Raw genomic sequence first — 25,846 nt, forward strand, 5'->3', positions numbered from 1 at the left:
TGTGGTTACATTGTCACCCTTTAATCATTGTGGAATAAAGCTGTCATCGTCTGAACTGGACAACTGTAAAAGGTCTGAACGTCTACTGTGCATTTCCTCTGCTTTGGATCAAGCAGTAATATTTAATATAAAAGGAGCACGGCCAGACATTGCTCGTCATCACAAACCAAATCAAAAAAACGAATGCTGGAATGCCGTAGACATCATAAATACTTGTGCAGAAATTTATCATCATTACAATAGTATAGGACAGGAAAGGGATGATCAATCAGACTTCATGGTGCTTACAGGGTGTCCCAAGAGTCTCCATACACAGGGGAAATTAACACTAGCAAAATTTCTTCCCAAATTTTTCATACCTAGTTTATATAATATATATATATATATATATTTTTTTTTTCAGATGACATAAGAACAGAATGTCTAATAGGAAAAAAAAAAAATGTTCAAATGAAATGTTATTTTCTTTTTAAAATACTGCAACAGACATGAGCATGTAAAGCAAACGGACAGCGATATCCTCCTTCCCTTTCCCACCAAATACAGACTTCACATCACTCATACAAAAAGGTACCAGAGTTTATACATCTATGACATTGCATATTAAAAAATAGTGCCTCTAAAATGGCCCGCACACTTCACCCACTTGTCACTCTGAAGCCATTTCCTTATTCATTTACTCATGTTATTAATCTAATACACACTCCAACCTGATTTAAAAAAAAAAAAAAAATCTGACCATGTAAAGATGTATATTTGTGTGCGACTGTATAATTAACTCTATTTGAAACATTTCTAGCATAAAAGGTCTCGGCTGTGCAGCAACATTCGGGTTTAGAGTTCCTGGAAAATTCATATCTTCTCTTCACTTTCTGCAGTGTATGCGAGATAAAAAATAACAACCAAAAGATATTCACATTCCAAGAAGATGAAGTTACTGTGTGTGTGTGTGTGTGTGTGTGTGTGCGCGTGTGTAATATTTTTGTATTTTCTTTCCAGATCAGGGTTCATAAACGTTTAGGACGGCAGCACAGTTGAGCTCAGAGCACTGATGAAAAGCAGTTAACACGCGACAAGTAGCTTTGGTACAAATCGATATCTTGACTGTCCGTCACGTAGAGATTCCCGACAACAGCTGAAAAACATCTACTGAGATACACACACATACACACACACACACACACGTGTGTGTGGCTGAATGACATTTAATACAATAGGAATGTGTGTCCTTTCTGTCTTTCGTGATTTCTAACTACGGCTCCCTTTTCAAGCATACTCCATGTGCACACTGCACAGGTGGAAAGAGCAGCAACAGGGGCAGTAAGCGATTAAAACACTGCCCTGCAAAGCAAAAAAATCCCTGGATCCCCCCCTCAACACGTCCTCCCACAAGCACTGAACATAACCAGGAGGAATGCGCATGAGGCTGACGTCTCCTAAAAATCACCAGGTCACTCTTCTTCCTCGTCCTCCTCCTTCAGTTCAACGACGTCATTTATCCGGCGGCCGGAGCGCACCTCGTTCATAGGAGCCGAGTCCTCTCCCTCGATGGCCACCTCCCCATCACAATCTTTCTTCTTCTTCTGGGAAGTGGAATATAAAAGGCATTTTGAAAACTGTTAAAAACCTTGCTGAAGAATGCATCAACCTGAAGGGTTTGAAAAATGGAAGAGGGAGCAATGTTGGCTAAGGAGAACTGAAATTTATAACCATGTTTAATTACACATATAGTGGCTCGCACTAATATAGAGAGCCTTCCAGAATTATTGGCACCTTCGATAAAAATAAGCATACAGTGGGGCTTGAAAGTTTTTGAATCCTTTCGAAGTTTCTATAGTTCTCCATAAATATGATCGAAAAACATCAGAAATCAGAAAAGTCCTAAAACTTGATAAAGAGAACCCAATTAAACAAGTGAAAGAAAAATATTATGCTTGGTCATTTGTTTATTGAGGAAAATGATCCAGTTACAGATCTGAGAGTGGTAAAAGTATGTGAACATTTGCTTTCAGTATCCGGCGTGAGCCGCTTGTGCAGTAATAACTGTAACTAAACGTTTAGGGTAACTGTTGATCATCCTGCACATCGGCGCAGAGGAGTTTTATCCCGTTCCTCAGTACAGAACGGCTTCAACTCTGGGATGTTGGTGTGTTTCCTCACATGAACTGCTTGCTTCAGGTTCTTCTACAACATCTCTACTGGATTAAGGTCAGGACTTTGACTCGGCCGTTCCAAAACATTCACTTTATTCTTCTTTAAACGTTCTTTGGTAGAACGACTCGTGTGATTAGGATTGTTGTCTTGCTGCATGACCCATTTTCTCTTGAGATTCAGGTCACAGACCGATGTCCTGACATTTTCCTTTAGAGTTCACTGGTACAATTCAGAACTCGTTGTTCCATCAATGATGGCGAGTCGTCCTGGCCCAGATGCAGCAAAACAGGCCCAAACTATGACACTACCACCAGCATGTTTCACAGATGGGATAAGGTTCTTATACTGGAATGCAGTGTTTTCCTTTCTCCAAACATTTTCCTCAATAAATAAATGACCAAGTATAATATGTTTTGTATCATTTGTTTAATTGGGTTCTCTTTATCTACTTTTAGGACTTGTGTGAAAATCCGATGATGTTTTAGGTCACATCTATGCAGAAATATAGTAAATGCGAAAGGGTTCACAAACTTTCAAGCACCACTGTAAATTAATATACAGAAATAACATCTGCAATAAGTGATGATTTGATGAATGCATGTTATTCTCTCTAACCAACAGCAATTTGCCAACTATTAGATTTTTTTCTTTAAATTTTTTAATGAACGACACGTCAAACTTTTTAACCATTTATAGCTACATTTAATGTTATGGAATGCCCACAAAACAAGTTAGTACCCGTTATTACTTACATTATAGCAGCTATAGTGGATACAAAAAGTCTACGCACCCTTGTTAAAAATCTGCTTTTTGTTATGTAAAAAAAAAAAAATGAAACTGTAAATGAAAAAAAAAAGATAAATCACGTCAGATCTTTTCCCACCTTTAATGTGATGAAGCGAACAACAAAATTGAAAAACAAGTCGAAAGTTTGAGTGATTAAAAGAAAAATTAAACATTTTGTTGCACGTTATTAAAGGTGAGGAGATGACTGGAGATGAAATAGTGTATCCTGGTTGAATTTTTGACATCACAAAAACCTGAAATTTTTTCATCAGGGGTGTGTAGACTTTTTGTATCCACTGTATAAACAGTTGTTCCCTCACCTGTCGTTCCTTCGCTCTCTCCCTTGAAGTTAAAAAAAAAAAAAAAAAAAACCCAAACAAACAAACAAACAGCAACTTGTCATGTTATTGAGAAACCAGAATGTGCAAAGTCCTTCTGTCCTGAAGACTTTCATGTGTCTGGAAAAACGATAACGCTTGAGACTCCGTCAATAAATGTTAAACTCCTTTTAGAAAACTTCACCAAATCAAAGATGACTTTTCTTAGTTAAATAAAAATGCATTTTTAATAAGTTCTTTATTAGTCTTAAGATTATATTTACCCTCGTAACGTACTATGAAAATGATAACGTATTGGAAGAAATGCTTTAAAAAAAAAAACCCCATATATATATATATATATATAAATATAAAACAGCTTCTGACTTGTGAATTCAACCGTGTTGAGAAACAACAGGATATATATTTTAAGGAATGTTTTGCTGCAAAACCATTTATTTAAAATTTTTTTTTTAGGAACACTGTATAATACTGGGAAGGGATTACTGGCATGGATGCCACAAGATGTGGGAAACCTTCCTTTGAGATTCTGGTCCATGTTGACATGATTGCATCACGCAATTCCTGTAAATGTTTAAGGTGCACTTCCATGCTGTGAATCTCCCGTTCTACCACATCGCAAAGATTGGATTCGGATGCGGTGACTGGGAAGGCCACTGAAGAACACTGATATCATTGTCATGTTCATGAAACCATTTTGCTTTGTGATGGTGCAATATCGTGCTGGAAGTAGCCATTATAAGTCGGGTAAATTGTGCCCATGGGATGCACGAGGTCAGCTACAATACTCAAATGGACTACGGCGTTCAAGCGATGATTGATTGGTTTTAACGGGCCCAAAGTGTGCGAAGAAAACATTCCCCAAACCATTACACCACATCCACCTGCCTGGACTGTTGACACAATGCAGGTTGGGTCAATGGATTCATGCTGTTGGGACCGAATACTGAGCCTACCGTCTGTGTGCCTCAGCAGAAGTCAAGATCATCAGATCGGGCTAGATTTTTCCAGTTTTGGTGAGCCTGTGCCCACTGCAGCCTCAGATTTCTGTTCTTGGCTGACACAATCTGACTTACCGTAGCCTTTCTTTCTGTCGGCTTGATATCAACAAGGCGTTTCTATACACAGAACTGCCACTCACTGGACTTTTTTCTTTACTGCACTATTCGGAGTAAACTCTAGAGACTGTTGTGTGTGAAAATCTCAGGAGATTAGCAGTTATAAAAGTACTCAAACTAGCCTGTCTGGCACCAACAATCATTCTAGGGTCAAAATCACTAAGATCAAATTTTTTCCCCCATTCTGATGGTTGATGCGAACATTAACCGAAGTTGCTGGCCCGTATCTGCATAACATAATCTGCCACATGATTGGCTGACTGGATAATTGCACGGATGTATAGGTGTTCCTAATAAAGTGCTCCGTGAGTGTATGTGAACATGCTATACCAAGCATGTATTGAGCAATGAGCTTGGCCTTCATCAGTTCTACTTTGAGTAGATGAGAGGCAAAACACATTCAAAGCTCAAGTCACCCTAATTTCTCCATCTGGGGATTAATAAAGTATTATCTTATCTTATTAGTATTAATAGACACTTGGACATGGGTGAACAAACTGGCTTTAAGTATAGTTAATGAAATGAAACGAGGCCACGGGACAGAAATTACAAAGGACAGAGCTGAAATAGCGAGTATGATGAGTAATTCTCTTAAGATTTGGTGGTACCTCACCTGCTTCCGGTAGACGTAGCAGGCCGCAATCGCCACCATTGTAGACTCTCCGAGGAAGCCAGCTAAGAGAGATCCAACCCCCAGAGTAGCTCCATGCACCCTGAAGTGTACACAACTTGGAGTTACTAACAGCAGTGAAAATCTCGAGGGGCAAAGTTTAAATCAAGAAAGCTGTAGCACCGTGATTGGTGAACAAGCACCAAGGCTTTCGCAATAAACCTCTGATAAATCAACTTGGCATACATTTGCTTTAATGGTGGCCAAAATTCATATCTATTTCCTACGTTCTTTGAAAAGTATACCAGTTATTCTTAAATATTTGGTTTAACTGATTGGTGGAGAACTTGTTTGAGCAATAGCCTGTTCAGTGACAATACAATTGTCATGATATGAAGTACAGTAGAAGAATGTAAGACAAAGAAGTACTGGTGCTATGTGTAAACAGCAGAATGGTACTCTCCCATTGGAGTGCAGAATTAATCTTGAGAAAGATGACACTAAAGTAGAGAGGAAAACTACTCTGTATGGGTAATTTATTCATTAACACTGATGACTACTCTACATAGATTCAAAATGAAAACTCATACGTTTTAATGTAGTGACAGTGGTCATTCGCAAATAGTCTTGACCAGTGATGTAACTATTAACGCAATACTAGTATTACCAAATATGTTGTGGAAAATGTTGTCATTTTGTGTGTGTTCATTCATTCATATTCAGGACCCGCTTCATCCGGTTCAGGGTTGAGGTGGATCCAGAACCTTTGCTGGGAATACTGGGTGTGAAACGTGAATACACCCACCATGCACACTCTCATTCACACCTAGGGGCAATTTAGCATAGCCAATAAATCTATTAGTATGGGAAGGTACCCCACATGGACACATTCAAAACTACACAGAGAGTAACCTAAGCTCAGGATTGAACTGTAGTACTTGGAGCTGTGTCTGACATATTTGCAATATATTCTGTGGACCTTCATGAGGGTTTAAGAAGGAAATAAAACACAGTGGGGCATGCTGTTATTGGGGGGGGGGGGGGGGGGGGGGGGGGTGGCTGGGAGAAATCAACCATGGGATGGTGTAATGCATAGTGAAGGTCCATTTTATTCCAGTACACACAAAGGTGTTTTATTTAGTTATTTATTATTTAAAAAATCTTATACCACAGCAATCTGGCAACAATTACAGTTTTAATGTGTTAATGAACAACACATGATGCTTTTTAACCGTTTTAAATTCGTGGAATGTCTGTGAGGCAAAATAGTCCGTAGCATTTGTTCACTTACTCTCTCTTTCATGAGGATAACATAAAAGAATGCAGCTTGTCATGAGAAACCTGTAAGCGCAATGTCCTTTATCCTGATGACTTTCCCATGGCAGAAAACTAAAGACTCCTTTCATAAATGTTAAGCAAACATCCTTATTCAACGCTTTACCACATCAACACTGCTAAACAACACATTTTTTTAAATTGATTTTTTTTTATTATCCTTAGATTATGCATCCACCAGACAACTCCCTGTGAAAGAGCTGCGACTATAGAAACGCTAATGTATTAGAGCAAGCACATTAACATAAACCTACCATTTGAATTATAGCTGGAACTTTCGTCAGAGCTGTGTTGTAGAAAACTAAAAATTTCTGACCAATCAGATACGAGAACTCAACAGCAGTGACTCTGTGCTTAGTTATAACTGAACAAGCTGCTTTTATTTAAAAAAATCGTATTAACCTAAAAAAAGAGAGGTTGGTGAGGGAATGACGGTTTATAGCTACTAACATATAGTAAGTAATAACAGGGATTAACTTTGCCGACATGCCGTTCTTTAACCCTTTCTCTCAGTACACTGGCGTTCCAGTCCTGTTGATGTCTGATAAAATATCACGGAAAGGAAACATTAGTCAGCAGCACTATGTGGTCACAAATGTTCATTAGAAAAACAGAACAAAGGCAGGAGCTGACACTCACCCCATGTAGGGCAGCACGACGAGGCTGGTGATGAGAACGATGATTCGCAGCACAGAGCTCGGAGCCAGGACGAAGGTTTTCTTCAGGGTCATGAGCCAGCCAGTCAGGTGAGCACGCACCGTCACTTTTCAAACAATAACAATAAAAGCAGGTCATGCTGAATTATACCAAAATTGGCTCAAATAAGACAGACTTATTGGACAGAATAAATACTGCAATCAGGTTGAATGTTGCTGGTCATTTTTATTACCTGTTTTAACACAAAGGCTTGCAGAAACTACAGAGGTGGGTTAGCGAGCTGGTTTTACATTATCCACTATTAATGCGATCAAATATATCCAAACAGGCCAAAGCACAAAAAGGATTAAAGACACATAAAAGTATTATGTACATGTTCACTCACTACTTTAATAGAAACACCAGCACAGTCGTTCAAATATCCGTTATCAGCCAATCATGTTGCAGGAGCACAATGCATACAACCATGCGGATACAGATCGAGAGCTTCATTTAATGTTCACGTCAAACAGCAGAATGGGAGAAAAAGGGTGACCTCTGTGAGTTTTACCGTGGCATGGTTGTTGGTGCGAGATGGACTGGTTAAGAGAATTTCAGAAACTTTTAATCTCCTGGGATTTTCATGCACATCAGTTTAGACATAGAATAGTGTGTAAAACAAAACAAAAAACATCCTGTCGTCAAATAACCATTCTTTACAACCAGACGACGTCAATCAGGCGACAATCGAGCGATGTCAGATCGTTGGTGTTTTGCGGGTACGAAACCCCCCCCATTTTAAGGTTGGATGTGAATGTTACCTGTATCGGCATGATTTTATGCATTGTGCCACTGCCACATGATTGGCTGATTGGATAACTGCATAAACGTGCATGTGTACAGTTGTTCCTTTGGTCATTATAAACTCGTCACTTTATTATACCTTATACCTGTGATATCTTCTCCAATCCCTTGGCCTCTCACTGTGTAGTGCTTTTCCCTCAGACAACACAGTACAGTTAGTAATGTGAATCCAGGCATATACAGTAGTGCTTGAAAGTACAGAATTTTCATGACCTAAAACATCATCAGATTTTAAGAGTCGATTTTAAAAGTCCTAAAAGTAGACAAAGAGATCCAAATTAAACAAAAGAGACAAAATATAATAAACTTGATCATTTATTATAATATAAATATATTATAATCATTTATTTACTGAGGAAAATTATCCAGTGTTACATGTCTGTGAGTGGCAAAAGTATGTGAAACCTCTAGGATTATCAGTTCATTTGAAGGTGAAATTAGAGTCAGGTGTTTTCAATCAATGTAAAGAACAGGGATCTATCAGAGTCTGATCTTCACAGCACATTTGTAGAAGTGTATCATGGCATGAACAAAGGAGATTTATGAGGACCTCGGAAAAAGAGTTGAGAAAAGAGGCTGTAAAAGGTTACAAAACCATCTCTAAAGAGTGTGGACTCCACCGATCCACATTCAGACAGACTGTATACAAATGGAGGAAATTCAAGACCACATTCCGGAGTGGAGACCGACAAAGATCACTCCAAGAGCAAGACGTGTGATAGTCTGCGAGGTCACGAAGGAACCCAGGGTAACTTCTAAGCAATTAAAGGTTTCTCTCGCATTGGCTAATGTTAATGTTCATGAGTCCTATTCTGTAGATCACAGGGACAAGCCAGAAGGCTAATGAAAAAATGTTTTGTGGACGGACGAGACCAAAATAGAACTTTTTGGCCAAGCACAGATATGTAATATTGGATCATTTTCCTCAATTAATAAGTGACCAAGTGTAATATTTTTGTCTCATTTGTTTACCTGGACTCTCTGTATCTACTTTGTGGACTAGTGTGAAAATCTGATGATGTTTTAGGTCATGTTTATGCAGAAATAGACAATTCTAAATGTTCCACAAACTCTGAAGCACCACTGTGTGTACCAGGAAAGCATCCTCACAACACTGCAATAGAAAACCTAATGTTTGGTTTCTTAAAGGACGTTCCGTTCCTGATTCTTTTAGCCACAATAAACAGAATAATACTCTTCAACCAGAAACATCCTTCCATGTGATGCTAATATTTATGTGGGATTTTTTTTTGCTCTCTGTGGCACCAATAAAATAGGTAAAAGATCCACCAATCAAAGGTGCCTTTAGGAAAGTGGTTCTCAAACGTTTTTGTCAGCTGAACCCCTTGAGACTGCCATTAAGTAAAATTTTTTTGTAATAAACAACAAAGCTTTATACTTAAAATGCGAAATATATTAACGTTTAACTTGAAATGATATCTTTTATATTTTATGTGACGTTGACATTTCTATCACAGTCTTACGAGCTGGGATGCTTCTTTCTATAGCGTCACTATAAACACTCTTTCTGTCCCTCATTGTGGTCGAATGTGAGTGTTTTCTAGAGGTTGTTATGCTCCTTAATAACTACATTACTCTCGTTTTGGTCTCAGTGATGCAGTTTTTGGTACAAAAGTCGATTGTATTTTTCACATATTTTGACTAATCTGATTTTACCCCTTTTTTCCTGTCTCTACTTATATGTCCCTTTTTGGTCGTTTCCCAGCATGAGCAAAGAAATAAGAATAAAATGTGTGATCACTGATTTTTTTTTTTTTAACCATATCATATTATTGTACCATACTGTCTGATGGGAAAGCACTTTTATGTCTCTCTCACGGCTTTGCCCTATGTCCTCTACTTACGACTGTCCTTTAAAAGTGTTGACCATAAACCATTGCTCCTTACAGTATGGCTCCTCTGACAGCAGCGAAAGTTTCCTGCTAAACTTTCACCAGTGAAGTATTACATAACACCGTGACTCATCATGAATCAAAACAAATCTCCTACTGCTCCTCTCACTCAACTATCCCCCCAGGGTTCTGCACTAGGTTCTTACTGTTCATAATTTACGTTCTCTCACTAGGTCAGATCATCAGTCACCGTGGTCTCATGCTGATGACACCCAGATTTATACATCCGCACATTTTCGATGAAACACATGCCATCAGCTCATCAGCTCTGCCTGTATCCATGATGTAAAAATTTGATTAAAACAGGAATTTCCTCAAATGAGATCATGATTTCTGATCCACAAACACTTATAGAAAAGTCTTCACCTGTCTCATGTCGTATTAAGTTTAAAATCCTTCTCCTGACATACAAAGGTCTCAATGTTCTGGCACCTCGTTATACAGTATCTCACAAAAGTGAGTGCACCCCTCACATTTGTGTAAATATTTGATGATATCTTTTCATGTGACGACACTGAAGAAATGACACTTTGCTACAATGTAAAGTAGTGAGTGTACAGCTTGTGTAACAGTGTAAATTCGCCGTCCCCTCAAAATAACTCGACACACAGACATTAATGTCTAAACCGCTGGCAACAAAAGTGAGTACACCCCTAAGTGAAAATGTCCAAATTGGGCCCAATTAGCCATTTTCCCTCCCCGGTGTCATGTGACTTGTTAGTGCTACAAGGTCTCAGGTGTGAATGGGGGGCAGGTGTGTTAAATTTGGTGTCTTCGCTCTCACACTCCCTCATACTGGTCACTGGAAGTTCAACATGGCACCTCATGGCAAAGAACTCTCTGAGGATCTGGAAAAAACAGAATTGTTGCTCTACATAAAGATGGCCTAGGCTATAAGAAGATTGCCAAGACCCTGACACTGAGCTGCAGCACGGTGGCCAAGACCATACAGCGGTTTAACAGGACAGGTTCCACTCAGAACAGGCCTCGCCATGGTCGACCAAAGAAGTTGAGTGCACGTGCTCAGCGTCATATCCAGAGGTTGTGTTTGGGAAATAGACGTATGAGTGCTGCCAGCATTGCTGCAGAGGTTGAAGGGGTGGGGGGTCAGCCTGTCAGTGCTCAGACCATCGCCGCACACTGCATCAAATTGGTCTGCATGGCTGTCGTCTCAGAAGGAAGCCTCTTCTAAAGATGATGCACAAGAAAGCCTGAAGACAAGCAGACTAAGGACATGGATTGCTGGAACCATGTCCTGTGATCTGAGAGACCAAGATAAACTTATTTGGTTCAGATGGTGTCAAGTGTGTGTGGCGGCAACCAGGTGAGGAGTACAAAGACAAGTGTGTCTTGCCTACAGTCAAGCATGGTGGTGGGAGCGTCATGGTCTGGGGCTGCATGAGTGTTGCCGGCACTGGGGAGCTACAGTTCATTGAGGGAACCATGAATGCCAACATGTACTGTGACATACTGAAGCAGAGCATGATCCCCTGGCTTCGGAGACTGGGCCACAGGGCAGTATTCCAGCATGATAACGACCCCAAACACACCTCCAAGACGACCACTGCCTTGCTAAAGAAGCTGAGGGTGAAGGTGATGGACTAAACCCTATTGAGCATCTGTGGGGCATCCTCAAACGGAAGGTGGAGGAGCACAAGGTCTCCAACATCCACCAGCTCCGTGATGTCGTCATGGAGGAGTGGAAGAGGACTCCAGTGGCAACCTGTGAAGCTCTGGTGAACTCCATGCCCAAGAGGGTTAAGGCAGTGCTGGAAAATAACGGTGGCCACACAAAATACTGACACTTCGGGCCCAGTTTGGACATTTTCACTTAGGGGTGTACTCACTTTTGTTGCCAGTGGTTTAGACATTAATGTCTGTGTGGAGTTATTTTGAGGGGACAGCAAATTTACACTGTTACACAAGCTGTACACTCACTACTTTACATTGTAGCAACGTGTCATTTCCTCAGTGTTGTCACATGAAATACCATCAAATATTTACAACAATGTGAGGGGTGCACTCACTTTTGTGAGATACTGTATATGTGATCTGCTGCATCCGTACACACCATGCACTCTTCCACATTGTTGTCTGTCCCTAGATTTCATCTATACACTTTTGGCTGAAGATCCTTCAGTGTAGTTGCACTTAAACTGTGGAACTCTCTACCTCAGAGCCTCCGTGACTTCCATCTCCTCTACTTCTATCTTTAAATCTCAGCTTAAAAGCACATCTTTTCTCAGTGCATGATCGGTCAATTACTGATCGATGTTTTATTTCCCCTTTCGTAACCGAGACTGTAACTTCTGTTGAAATATATTGTACATTAATGTACTTTTTCCTGTTAAACGTATACGGAGTGTAGTGTCCTTAAGCCCGTGGAAAGGCGCTATATAAATAAAACGTATTATTATTATCACGTGTGAAGTGACACAGCTGCTCTGAGGGCAAACTCCTGGTGCGCTTTTGTAGAATCCACAAGTGACTTTATGTGTATACAGATATACGTCCGCGAGCGTGTGTACGGAGTGTATGTTCAGTGCTTTACCTGGAATAGGAAAGAAAGAAAATATTTGTAAGGGGGCAACACAGCGCTCAGCAAAGGCATGGTCCACGCCTATGATGTCCACCAGGATCCGCTCAGAGATGTGCGGTGTCCAGAAAACCACGAAACAGAGCTGTACAAATGAAACACAGATGCCCAATAAAACGCTACGAAGTTATTTTCAGATTTTGCCATTATTAATCTTGAGAACCAAAATTGAAGCACCATAGAACAAACCTTCACCAGCAGAGCATAGAAGCTGCTGCTGCTGATTTTACGTAGCTTTTATTTTTAGAACAATTTCCTTTGACTAAGTGCCACATGACTAGTCACATGAACCTGCTGTCCCATAATGATGGCATGCAGAGGAAAAAAGTTGAAATCCTATTGTCGATGATGCACTTGAGCTATTTTGTCTGGGATTTTTTTCCCCATTAACTTCTTTATCCTAATCAGGGTTGGGGTAGATCCCAAAACTCTGGGCAGTGGCGTAGCTGGGAGGGATTTCGGGTTTTTAAATATTTTATGGCCGTTCCAAATGCATACTCGTGGGTGTTTAATATAAAACACATACAGCTGATTATATTTATATATATATATATATATATATATATATATATATTTATATATATATATATATATATATATATATATATATATATATATATATATATATATATATATATATATATATGTGTGTGTGTGTGTGTGTGTGTGTGTCAAATAACATGTTTTGTACACTAATTGTGCTATAATGACGATCATAAAAAGGTCAACTGAGTCATTACCACAACTTCATATTTAACTGCGCCAAAGTGTCAAATGAATGCATCCCTTAGTATTTTTTTTTTTTTTATAAAGCATTTGATTGGCCATCAGCTGCTATGGTGAGAAACAGGATTAACCTCTATCATGCGATATCAACATAAATGAATCAAAAACAAAATTGGGACAAAATAGCTCAAGTGTAGCATCATTTATGATAATGATAATATATGATAATTTATGATGATTTATGATTCCATCTCCCACATTTCACTACATAATATATATGTAAAAAAAAAAAAAGAAAAAAAAAAAAGAAAAAAAGTGCTTCCAGCACTATGGAAACCTACTACACCAACAACTATATGTGGGTCTATATGTACATTCGATCTAAGCACTCCTAATTCTGGCTCTCAGAAACCATCGGCTCATTGCAGTCGTCAGTATTTCCAATAACAACTTAAAGCGCACAGTTAATTGACCACCAGAAGTGTTTGACGCACACTACTTCTACTTCACTTAACCATTTGACTTACATAACTAGTACATTACTGGACAACTATATCTAAAAATATTAAAAAGTCAGCTGTACTGGTAATATCGCAAAATAAATAAATAAAATTCAGCACTTGCTTTGCTTCACCAAACTTAAAACGAGTCCAGTCGCCTTGACTTGGCTACTTCTAAACATCTAAATGGACCTGCGTACACGAAAATCTTCACAGTCTGTGGGCTAGCTCTTTGTAGCTCTACTGTAGTATACGTTCTGTGAAGTAACAGTCCTATGAGCAACACCGCGGCAAATATCTGGAAGCAAGCGTCCATAAGAAAACGTTCTGTTATTGCCCTCAGGCTCAGTAAAATGTGTTTGGAACACTCCTTCCACGGTAGAGAAGGTGTTGCTGTAAATCAGGGAGTCATCAGACCGTGGTCCAGATGCAAATTCATTTAAATATTTCAGCAGAGCAAACGGAGTACAAATACTGTAGCAGTGTAGTTCAGCGGCTTCGGTTTTCTAAACATTAACCAGAGCGGCTTCTGTAGCAGATCATCCGTTGCAGCCAGTCACATGATTTACGTCAATTATTTACATCAGACCAGAGACGAGCTAGGATTACTTGAAGTTATCAAAAACATCGCAGCAGGACACACGTGTATGAATTCAAATCGTTTGTATGTTCAAGATACGCCTAGCTTAAACGTTTAAAAGTCATGAATATACAGTTCGATAAATATCAGACATAAATATAACACACATACAGCACAGCCGATGATGTACGAAAAATTGCGCTATAATGATGATATCATAAAAGCTCTTATGAAACTTACTACACCAACAAGTGTGGGTCTATCTGTACATTTTATCTAAGCACTCCTAATTCTGGCTCTCGGAAACCGTCACCTCATTGCAGTCCTCACTATTTCCTCCTAGAACATCTTAAAAGTGCGATACACAAAAGACAATACACAAATATCATGTTATTATAGGATCAAATATCAACATAGTAGCATAAAAAAAAAAAACAAAAAAAAAAACTGAGGTCCAAACTTAAGGACAGAAAACGGAGGGCTTCACGTTCATAGATTTTCATCTCAGTTACCAGCGAATTGACACCTTGGCTTTTTAAAAGAAAAAAAAACAACAACTAAAGAATCAAAACAAAGTGTTTAAAGACTAGCTAATCAAATGGTTATTAGAGGTCTCATTTATTTGAGATCTGTGGTGCGAGTCAAAAGTGGTAACGTGACGCACTGGTGTCAAACAAAAACACTTCGGACCGCCTTATTTATAGGTATGAACTAATCATTAATGGTTAAGCATTAAATAGTAACTGTTAATGCCAAAAACTCGTATAAGTAGTTTATCCAGACCTTTGAAGGAATTTTATGTCAATGAACCATTACAAATTTGAGTTGGATACCCCTGCTCTAAATGATGAAAATTACACAACCAAGAATTGACCGAGTAGAACATAGTGGAATCGATGAAGCACCTCAGATGAGGCTAGAAAACATCTTTAGCACAAGTCCAAGCATCTTCATTTACTGTAAGTGCTATTATCAGATGCTGCTGATTAGCATGAGCGTGAATTCTACAGCGGTTAGTTACGGCCCACTAATCTGAATGGACGAACGCTTATATTTATTATAACTAAATTAAGGAGCCGTTTCACTTTTTTTTTAAAAATCATTATGTATCTGCCACATTAAAATCCAATTCTAGCAACAGTTTTGTTACATTGAAAGTGTTACTACAGTCGAGATAGCATCATCTGTTTTGGGCTGTGTTGCCTTTCTGCTTATGCTGAAGCAGAGTAAAATAGTCATACAGAAGTGTATCGCGAGCATGATTAGACGATAACGATCATAAACGTCAGGATGTCTTCCCCTAAATAGGCCTCTATCCTTATTCCAGTCTCCTCTTTTTTGTTTATACGTAAATATTACGGTGTGTAGTAGAGATGGAGGCTGGGGAATGATATAACTGGGCTGGATTCAAGTCAGTGATGTGAAGTATAGAGTTCCATTGGCTCCATGTGTTAGGAGCAGGTGCAGTGTGAATAGGACTGATGTACAGTTTGTATGCTGAAGTAATTTACGAAGACAGCATTTTGACTTTAACATCAGATTCACACAGAAGCCACAAAAAGGACGAGCCGGAGGAGGAGGTGAGGGCGAGGGTGAAGCAGCACTTACCGTGATCGACAGAGCCAAACAGACAAACGTGAAACGCTTGATGTGCGACTTGGAGACCGTCGTACCAAAGTTTGCCAACTTATTGCTTGGGTTGTTCTAGGAGAGGGAAGAAAGGTGTAAAAGCACATGTTTTTAATTGTTAAAAAGGGTCATTTAGTGCTATACAGGCCCAAGTGTCGATATGAACCCTGGTTTAATGCCGTCCGACGCAGATGCAGTAAACCAGTCACGCAGAAGTGAAGCACAAAGATCAGTAGAAGATAACGATCATAAACGTCAGGATGTCTTTCACAAAGTGAGCCTCTATCCTAATTCCTCCGGCTTCTCGGTTTTGTTTATCCATAAATATTACACTCTCTCAAATGGCAGTCGAGCACCATAGACATGCTGGTGCCTACAAAAGCAGCAGGGCTGGAGGCTGGGAAAATTCCACTTCACGTACAATTTTCATGGTAAAAACAGGTGTTTTCGGAGGTGGATATGGTCACTGGAATGAATTTCTCCACCTACTCAAATGCTAAACTGGTGCTTTAGTTTTTCAGAGCATACTGACTTACACCGGGTAAGTATTGTACATAGCCAGAAGTTCTAATTAACATGGTTATACGTCTTCTGTTTTACCTTCCGGACGGAGTTAAGAAAGCCTTACCTTGTCAAAGGCAGGATAGATAACACGGAGTTCAGTCAACCAGCCGTACGGCATGTGACCCACAGGATATGTGGCTGTCAAAACTGCAACTGCCTAGAAATAAAATACAGACAAAGAAATGCTCTTATTAAGATGTCGAATAATGTCACAGTAGTTCGTAATCTAGCAATCAAACTAACAAACGTCAGGGTGGCCACAGTTTGGTTGAGCCCCCTCCTTCTACTTTAGAAAATAATCACACTTAATTGTTTGAAAGGTTGGGGTCAGATATCTGCGTTATGTAAACACTCTGTGGCCAAATCTAAAGTACTAGTTCACGGCAGACTTCAAGCATGAAGGTTCGATCTGCAGGTAATCAATTGCAATCGATTTCCGCAAGCATAGAAGAACAAACCATTTCTGACTGGGCAAAGGAAACGTACTGCATCATGGCCACATCATAAAAACTGATGACGAAAAAGGCAGACATCGCAGATACGACAAATCAGAAACACGTGTGCACCACAGTGTCCTTGTTTTTACATGCACAAAGAGAAATCCGTCACCCTTTAATAATCCCTGAACCCTCTAGACTAGTTATTTCACAATTACACGACCTGGAAATAAAAACGCTCATCCCATTTGACACAACAGCTCACAAGAGCTCAGGTCACCGGTGTTATATGGTAATTACAGAGCTGTAAGACAGGCATAAACTTATATAAAACGTTCGGCTGCCATCAAGCATCGTAAATGCAGTGGCACTCGAGAACGCAAGTCACAGAAAAAAACGTCCGCGAGGAATTACAAGTGGGATCAACATTGTGTGCGCCGATAAACCGACACGTACGACACGTATTCTGCTATTCATCGGTTTCATTTATTTGAACTCAGGTCTGTGAATGTCAATTTGAGCCCAACATTTTAAGAACCTGGAAGAAAAAGAAAGAAAGAAGAAAGAAAAAAAAAAAAAAAACACAGCTTGAACTACACTTATATAATCAAACTGAATATTAATAGCAATCACTACAGGACATAGAGTAGATGTAGAGCAGGAAAATAGCAAATAATGTCAATCATCGCAATTGCACACCTGAGACCTCGTACTAAATTATACGTAGTGTGGTTTACTGTCAAAATGCTATTTGTAAATAGGAATTAGAGGCTCAGATGTGGCTCTTCATCAGCTCTGGGTAGACAGGATATTCAAAGATGTTCATCACATATGTTTGAGGTTATTATATAATTTCATATCAACACTACAAAATATGCTAATTTATTCATTTTGCTAGTTGGTGTTTTAGTGTTTGGTTGATTTCTTTCAACATATCCTATCAAAGGATTTGTGCCTTTGTTCAAGAGGGAAACTTGTAAAGTCTTATGAACAACACTTTAATGACTAAATACGACTAAAGTTCAATCGGAACTACTTACATTTTAAAATGAACACACAGAATAGAGTGCAGCACTTTTGTACGCCAGCCCGGAAATTAGCATCACTCCGGTTCCCTCAACAAAAAGCCAACAGGATTTTTCCATTAGCTTTTGGATTATTGCAGAAAATAAGCTCCGTGACCAACGGAAGTTTATGATTCTTACACGTTTTTGTTCATCAAGATAGTCTTCACAAACGAACACAGCTTTTATGAATTCTGAAGCCTGAATACGATCGCCAGAAGTGAAAACGCTATAAAGTTAGGCTATAAACGAACTACACTACGGTCGCACGTCTCCAGCACTAAAATAAAAAAAAAAAAAATCCACTACCATTGGAAAATACTATAAATTGATAAATCTACAAGTTTGAGTTGGAATAGTTTATAAGACTGCGAATATAAACACAACGAGGCCGTAGTAGAGGAGTTTTCATGTTCGGTGTGATGACGTTTAACGTCCCGGACAACCTCTGTAGTCCCGTTTAGCCGACTGTTAGCAACCGCTCTTTTCAAGACACGTAAAAACTTAAGAAAATCACGAGTGGGGTATTACTGATACGGTTTATGTCGTAGAATAAAACGTGAAAATATGTTGAACTTGTGTTAACCACAGACGTTATTCCAGGCATTTAACCAAAAGCCCATTCAATGAGCCTATTGGCTCAGGGACGATGGAACCGGAAGTGCTAGAATGCTAACTCATTCCCGGGTTTTAGGACTCGATTTTACAGCACTCTATACCTATAAATGCGGTACTAACATAGCAAGGATTTGAGATAGAAGAACACGGAAATAGAGATAAACAGAGGTGGGTAGAGCAGCCAAAAAAATATCAAGATTACTCAAGTACAAGTAAGACTACTTATAAAAAATAATTACTCGAGTAACAGTAACGATAATAATGCTAACAATTAATTAAGTGTAACAAAGAGAACAACGAGAAGACGACTCAAGTGGCAAGTTACTAGTGACGATCATAACATCTACTACTAGTTACTTCGATTAGAATGAAGGGAAAATCCTGAATCTCAGACTACATGGAGAACTCTAAGTCACACCTCCCCTTGAAAGTCTGTCTGTTCTGTTTATATGATATAAAACCCGGGTTTACGATGAAGCATTATATCCCAGTCTTGTGATGGGTGCAATAACACACAACCTGTTATTTTAAACACAAAATCTCTCGCACACACTCCTAAAACAAACATTTTCCCCAGCAGTTGACTGTCTTTATTTTCACATGTTAACACCACAAACTTGTCAGCATCTGCATTTAAACAAGACAACAGAGAACAGAAGAGAAAGGCCCTGTGTTATTCTAAAAAATGAAAACGAGCCTCGTCCACGCTGGCGTTTCCGCCGTGTTTCAGAAACGATCTCCGTCCACGCTACACGACCGAATACGCACGTCACATGACCGTCCGTGCACACTGGGCATGCGCATACGAGTGTAAACGGGAAGTCGGTTGTTGGTCCGAACCGGCGTTCCGTGTAAGGCTTGAAATGAGATTTGTTGGTGATCGCTCTAATCGTAGCTCGCCTCTTGCACATGTAGCAGATGCAGTATTATAAAATACAGAATTTAACTGCAGAATGTCTACTAAGAACGACGACAAAGCCAGCAAAGCTTGCGGTTCAGTCTCCGTGGTGTTGTGTACACGATCAAGGTAGTGTAACGGTCATGTGATAGGGGCTTGACGAATCAGGGAAGGATATGCAATGATCCGGAAGACCCAATCAGGGGGTGAATGTGGGTGAAGCCACGCCTTCTTTTTCAAAACGTTTTGGTCTGTTTACACTGAAACGCGAGGCCGGAGTTTTCAAACTAAAACGGGGTCTTCGGTGTTTCCAGAAGTCTCGAAAACGCCGGAGTAGTGTAGACGACAGGCGTAACCGTAGCAACAGTTATGCGTTTTAGAACAAAAACGCACTAGTGTAAACAGGGCCAAAGTGTGTGTGTGTTAGTATTACAGTGCCCTCCACTAATATTGGCACCCTTGGTAAATATGAGCAAAGAAGGCTGGGAATATTTTTTGGGATTTTTTGGATAAACCTGTGATTATATTATTTAAAGGGTGTCAATATTAGTGGAGGGCACTGTAACTTGTCTGTGTGTGTGTGGCCACTGTCCACAAGCTCGTTTCCTCCCCGTCTCCAGGACCGAGCTGCTAGAAAGGTGAGCGGTTGTCGCGGACGCATTCAGCGTATCGTGAGACTCGCGACCTCATTACACGTGATATAAACTAATAATTAAAATATAAAAATATTCATGAACATTTAACAGTACCAAAGGAACACCACCGAATGTAGCGAAGTAAAAGTACATTTCTGTGATTAAAAATGAACTTGTGTAAGAGTATAAGTACGGCCAGTTAAACCTACTCTTAAAATTGCATTCTTTTCAAAAAATTTACTCGAGTAAATGTAATGAAGTGAATATAGCACACGTTACTACCCACCTCTGCAGATAAATACCTACCGGTTAGAAAATGATTTAATTTTCTACCTCGTTATCGCATTAAAAAGCATCATGAAATAAATAAAACTTACAAAACTGTATTTTTATTAGCCGCAATCTTGGACTAGCGCACCTCTAACTCATTTAAATGTATTATTTCCGCTCTCTGTTACTTCTTTCCTCTCATCGTTTACATGTACTTTTATGGCATTTGGCAGACGCCCTTATCCAGAGTGTCTTACATTTATCTCATTTATAACCGAGCAGTTGAGGGTTAAGGGAATTGCTCAAGGGCCCAGCAGTGGCAGCTTGGCAGATCTGGGATTTGAACTCACGACCTTCCAATCAGTAGTCCCTTCCTGTCCTCTGATGTTGCTTGATCTTACGTGACAGTATCCGATTGAACGCTTTCTTTATGTTGGCTACCTAATGCAACACCTATGTAAATTAGGGCAGGTTTAGTATAAATTAGATGCGTAGTATGACGGTAGATTGGGGTGTGTCATGTGCATTTGTCATGCAGCTGAAGCCAATTCCTCATGTGTCAAGTAGAGGTTATTGTAATGATATTCATTATTGTGTGACTTCACTGACCTCAGTGGCTGCAACGGTGCCTTTCAGGTCACGGGACACAAACAGGTTGACGATGGGTCTGCTGATCCGCTGTGTGGCTAAGATCAGGGCCAGGGGCCACCAGAAATTCAGCATCTTTTTAATAGTGGCATCTCCCTACACACAGACACACACACACACAGACACACAACAAATGGTAATAAAGATTAGAGGAACACACCAAGGGAAGCCGACGCTAACATTTGCATCGAGCTCTGTAAAGACTGTGCTTAATAAAATCACATGTAAAGTAGCTGCTGCAGTCATTTTCATCATTGACTCTTGTCTTCAGACCCAATGCTTTACACATTTTTAGGTTTACACAGCTAAAAAAAACCCGACAAAATAATATATCATCTAGGGATAGTGGTTAACATGTTCGCCTCGCACCTCCAGGGTTGGGGGCTCGACTCCCGCCTCTACTCTGTGTGTGTGTGTGTGGAGTTTGCATGAACTCGCTGTGCTTTGGGGGTTTCCTCTGGGTTCGCAGAACATGTGGTATCGGAAATGGATGGATGGATGGATCTCAGGATGTGTAATAGCGCCCTCAGGTTTAGAAATAGGAATCAGTACCCAACTGTAGTACATGTGGGAATTTGACTCACTTCCTGTTTTCATAGCTTGTGGGAATACTACTAGAAATGTTTTTTTTTTTTTCGTAAATCAATTACAAAGCCTTAATGTCCGTACTGTATGCCAAGTACCCCATAGAGTTACAATATCACACAGTATATTTGAGCAATAATAAGATCAAGAGGTACACACCCCAACCTCAGGGCCGCTGGATTCTGGGATGTTGTTGTGAATGTTTCGGTAGTAGCCCAGTCCAACAATGGTGAAACGCACCAGAGCTCCCATGTACAGAGACAAGATGGGAATCAACAATGGCTCCACACACTCCAAATGACTGTGCAGCAAGATAGCCACAAAAACAATCTGGAGAGGGGGGGGGAGAAAAAAAATCACGAAGGTGCTCAGCAGTTAATGAAGCATCTCAGCAATAAACCTATGAGCCGTAAAACAATGAATGAACGAATGAATGAAGTCAAACCAAATGCACTGGGAGATAAATAAATAACACCGCAAGCAGCTTGATTGAATTAGCACTTAGCGGGTATAAATGACATGGAATGGTATATTTACCTGTGCCACGACATCAGAGATGGAGGCGCAGCCAACCAGGAAGCTTTGCTTGTGCTTTAGTAGGATTCCAGCATGAGTCCAGGCCTGGAAACACACACACACACTCAAGTCATGCTCGATTTACCTTTGCATTCATCAGGTTGCTCTAATTTTAGCACCAGAATAACAGTAAGCTGCAACAAAATGTCCCTGTGCACTGTGCCATTTGGAAGGGATACAGAGTGTACAGCATGGACACCAACAGGGTCCACCACCATACTGATGGTCCTCCAGATCAGAACCGGAGGTGAAGATTGGCATTGCAAGCAAAAATACATCACACACTCACATGCTTTCCCACACACACACACGCACACACGCGCACACACACATACTCCATCTGTCCTTTAAGTAAGAAAAAAAGAAGAAGCCAGGTCTGGTGGTGAGAATTGTCCGTGTTTGATAAGAGATGGAGGAAGGACAGTGAAGCTGCTCACCATGGCATCCAGTAGAGGAAATGCAGCCAGGTAAAGAAAAGCCTTCCTGGTCTTATTGCCCACCGAGTCGTCCACATGGTGCAGTTTGTTAATGATGTAGTAGCCGAGGTCTGTATAGGCTGAGCCAGGCATAAGAGACATGAAATAAAATAAAAATCAGTCAGCGACTCAAAATATATACAAAAATATATCTGTTTTAGAAGAATGCCAGACGTTATTAAAGTAAGACATCAATATCATATTATTCTAAAAATATGTGGACACTTGAACATCACGTCCAGATTAAAACCATTGGCATTAATAGGGAGTTGGTTCCTCCATTCCTTTCCCGTTATAATAACCTCCACTCTTCAGAGCAGGCTTTCCACTAGATTTTGGAGCGTTGCTATGGGGATTTGTGTTCATGCAGCCATACGAGCATTAGTGAGGTCGGGCAGTGCTGTTGGAAAAGGAAGTCTGCCGAGCAGTCAGTTTTCCAATGCAGAGGTCAGACCTCTGTGCACGCGATTCAAGTATTCCCATGTCAACCTCAGCAAGCCTTGTATTTACAGAGCTCACTTTGCGCACAGAGGCATTGTCATGCTGGAACAGGTTTGGTCCTCCTAGCTCCAGTGAAGGAAAATCATGATGCTACAGTGTACCAAGAGATCGTATAGAAAATGTGTGCCTTCATGTTTTCGGGAACAGATTGAGGAAAGCCCTCGTATGGGTGTCCACATAATTTTTAGCTATATAGTGTAGATACAATTGCAGCATGTCTCTATTCTTCTTATCTAATAATGGTCTCTCGCAGTGACAACGAAGAACGTTTCGATAAATATTTTAAATATACTGATAGTTTTAATTCCAACTTTCTCACACGCGCACACACACACACGATCTGCTCAACAAGATGGGAGCACGTGGCCAAAGCTTTAACAGTGTGGGCTGTTATCCTGTCATCATCACATTATATTTTAGGAGGTAGTTGCCATCTTAAGCCCCATAGTAATTCAACCTAATTTTGGTCTCTGCATCACCAGCTAGCTGTAATTTGGTAGATGGGCGAGGTCGCTGAAACCTGTGGAGCACCAAGTAGGAGGACAGTAATGTTTTGCACGCTGTTTAATGAGCATATTACAACAGCAGCTAAATAATGCCATTTTTCCATCTCTGTATCTATTTCTGTAAAAAGTTAGTACACTGTGGATGAGATCCGTCCATGCAAGAGGAACACACAGAGTAGGTGTAAAGCTACCAGGAAGAAACCTCTCAGTGGATGGAGCCACAATCATGAACATGGTGTCCCCTTTTTTTTTTTTTTTTTTTTTTTTTTTTTGCAGAGTCATTATCACAAGGACTGTGTACATACGAAAATTACAACCCAGCACACATCTGGCACCAAAGCCGAGGTCAGAGGCATTAACGACAGTAATGCTGAGAGGCCAAAATGTGTAAGTAATGGTCTCTAATCAAGAGACATGTGTTTATGGAAAACCCAATTTGTGGATTGCAATTAGAAGACAAGAGGGCAGAAAGATGTCCAGAGGAACAGAATAAAGAATTGAATACTAGAATGAAAAGATATCGCAGTAAGACATATTTGGCAGTCCGAGAAAACCCATTGTATGTCACTGAGACTGAATTCTGGCAAAATGAAGAAAAATAGGCCAAAAATGATGGGAAATGCTCTTTTGCCCAACCCCCCCCCCCAACATATTCTCTACACTACAATAAAAAGAGAACAAATCTTGAATATAGTCAAATTTATCTAGTATTTCCTTTTATGAGATTAAATAAATTGGATATATGATTATTAAACATATTTCTAGACATTTTTACCAAATCCAAGCTTGAAATAGTCTTCTCCTATTGGCAGATAATTTTTCTAATTTTACGTATTTACTTGTAGAACGATATGAAATTATCTGCCAATAGAATAGGAAATTTTTTCTCAATGGCTGTGTGTGGAGTTATTTTGAGGGGACGGCAAATTTACACTGTTACACAAGCTGTACACTCACTACTTACATTGTAGCAAAGTGTCATTTCCTCAGTGTCGTCACATGAAAAGATATCATCAAATATTTACACAAATGTGAGGGGTGTACTCACTTTTGTGAGATACTGTGTGTGTGTGTGTGTGTGTGTGTGTGTGTGTGTGTGTGTGTGTGTGTGTATATATATATATATATATATATATATAGTAACTCATGATTCTTATTTCTTTGCATTTAGTTTTCTTATATGTTCAATTAAAATGCAAATGAAATTAATAAATTATAATGGCTTTAATACAACCTGAATGGGATCTTTGAATTTTTTCTATTTTGACTTTTGGGTTTAAACAGACTGTAAACATAAAAACATATTTAGGTTCAGTTAAACCTGTTGTTTTCTATACCAAGCAGAAATCATTTTCTCGACCGTCCCTGTGCTGTTTGCCTTGTGGTAACTGCTAATTCGCTAGCAGGCAAGTTAAGACATTCTTCTTTATGTCCCATCTTTCCACATTATCACAGTTGACACACTTTTTTTTTGATGGCTGTTACTTGTCAGAGTGAATTCTGGAATACACCCTCAGACTAACCTATCAGCGTGTGGAAGATGATGGCTATAGTTCCGGCGGCGACCATGCACAAGACGGCTTTGATCCGGTCGCGTTTACTGTTGACGAACACCAATCCCACGTTCTTGAAATCGCTCATAGGCCCGGTGAAGAACTTCATCAGGGAATAGGCCAGACCGTAACTGGCCAGCATTTCCACTGCATCCTTTTTGACTGTTGCGATCCCTCTGTTTAAAGCCTACAAGAAACACAAGAACAAACCCAAATGACTTCATTAGTCACACCACCTGACCTTGGTTCAGTGTTTACAGCCAATCCATTCACGGTGCGCAGGTGAATCGAATTCAGAAACATAAAAGAGGGTTTAAGATATAATCCACTATGTGAGTATCAGTAACACTGTCATTAATAAACCTCAGAATAAGAGCTTAAAATCTAATGTAACTGAACAAGATCTGGTTACCAAGAGACAAGAATCTTCAAAAGCTCCAAACAACAACAACAACGTGTCTCAGGAAATGAATCATGTCTATAGATGTCTAGAGAATCTGCGAACACAGAAGTTAGAAGTTGCTTTAGAGTCATTTCAGATGTCTAATCTCATGGTAACCTCATGGATTGACCTCATGGTAAATCCGAATCAGCATCATCACTGTTGACAACTGGATGATTCCTCTCTGTAAAGCATGGCATGCTGGTACTATACACACCGGCAAGTTTCGAATTTTAGCGTGATATACAAAATCACCCATGCTCCTCTTCGGAAGAGTGGTAAAACTGC

The 25,846-nt window shown here is 39.8% G+C and overlaps 1 protein-coding gene across 4 annotated transcripts in view; it reads right to left on the reverse strand.

Annotated features, from left to right (window-relative positions):
- The window catches only part of ankhb (ANKH inorganic pyrophosphate transport regulator b), a 31,963-nt gene continuing 6,117 nt past the window's right edge, over positions 1-25,846 (reverse strand). The window contains exons 2-13 of one of the 4 annotated variants that reach the window (XM_053681761.1): positions 25,087-25,303; positions 22,518-22,636; positions 22,042-22,125; positions 21,664-21,834; positions 20,881-21,015; positions 16,414-16,506; positions 15,765-15,860; positions 12,306-12,435; positions 6,981-7,104; positions 6,819-6,882; positions 5,010-5,109; positions 1-1,580 (exon numbers count right to left, since the gene is read on the reverse strand). In XM_053681761.1, the coding sequence (XP_053537736.1) occupies positions 1,564-1,580; positions 5,010-5,109; positions 6,819-6,882; positions 6,981-7,104; positions 12,306-12,435; positions 15,765-15,860; positions 16,414-16,506; positions 20,881-21,015; positions 21,664-21,834; positions 22,042-22,125; positions 22,518-22,636; positions 25,087-25,303 (1,350 nt within the window). In that variant the 3' untranslated portion in view covers positions 1-1,563. Of the gene's footprint in view, positions 1,584-5,009; positions 5,110-6,818; positions 6,883-6,980; positions 7,105-12,305; positions 12,436-15,764; positions 15,861-16,413; positions 16,507-20,880; positions 21,016-21,663; positions 21,835-22,041; positions 22,126-22,517; positions 22,637-25,086; positions 25,304-25,846 lie in introns of all 4 variants that reach the window. The other 3 variants (XM_053681760.1, XM_017473176.3, XM_017473175.3) reach the window with 3 other exon arrangements.

Source organism: Ictalurus punctatus, chromosome 7 (assembly GCF_001660625.3).
Source record: "Ictalurus punctatus breed USDA103 chromosome 7, Coco_2.0, whole genome shotgun sequence".
Lineage (NCBI taxonomy): Eukaryota > Metazoa > Chordata > Actinopteri > Siluriformes > Ictaluridae > Ictalurus > Ictalurus punctatus.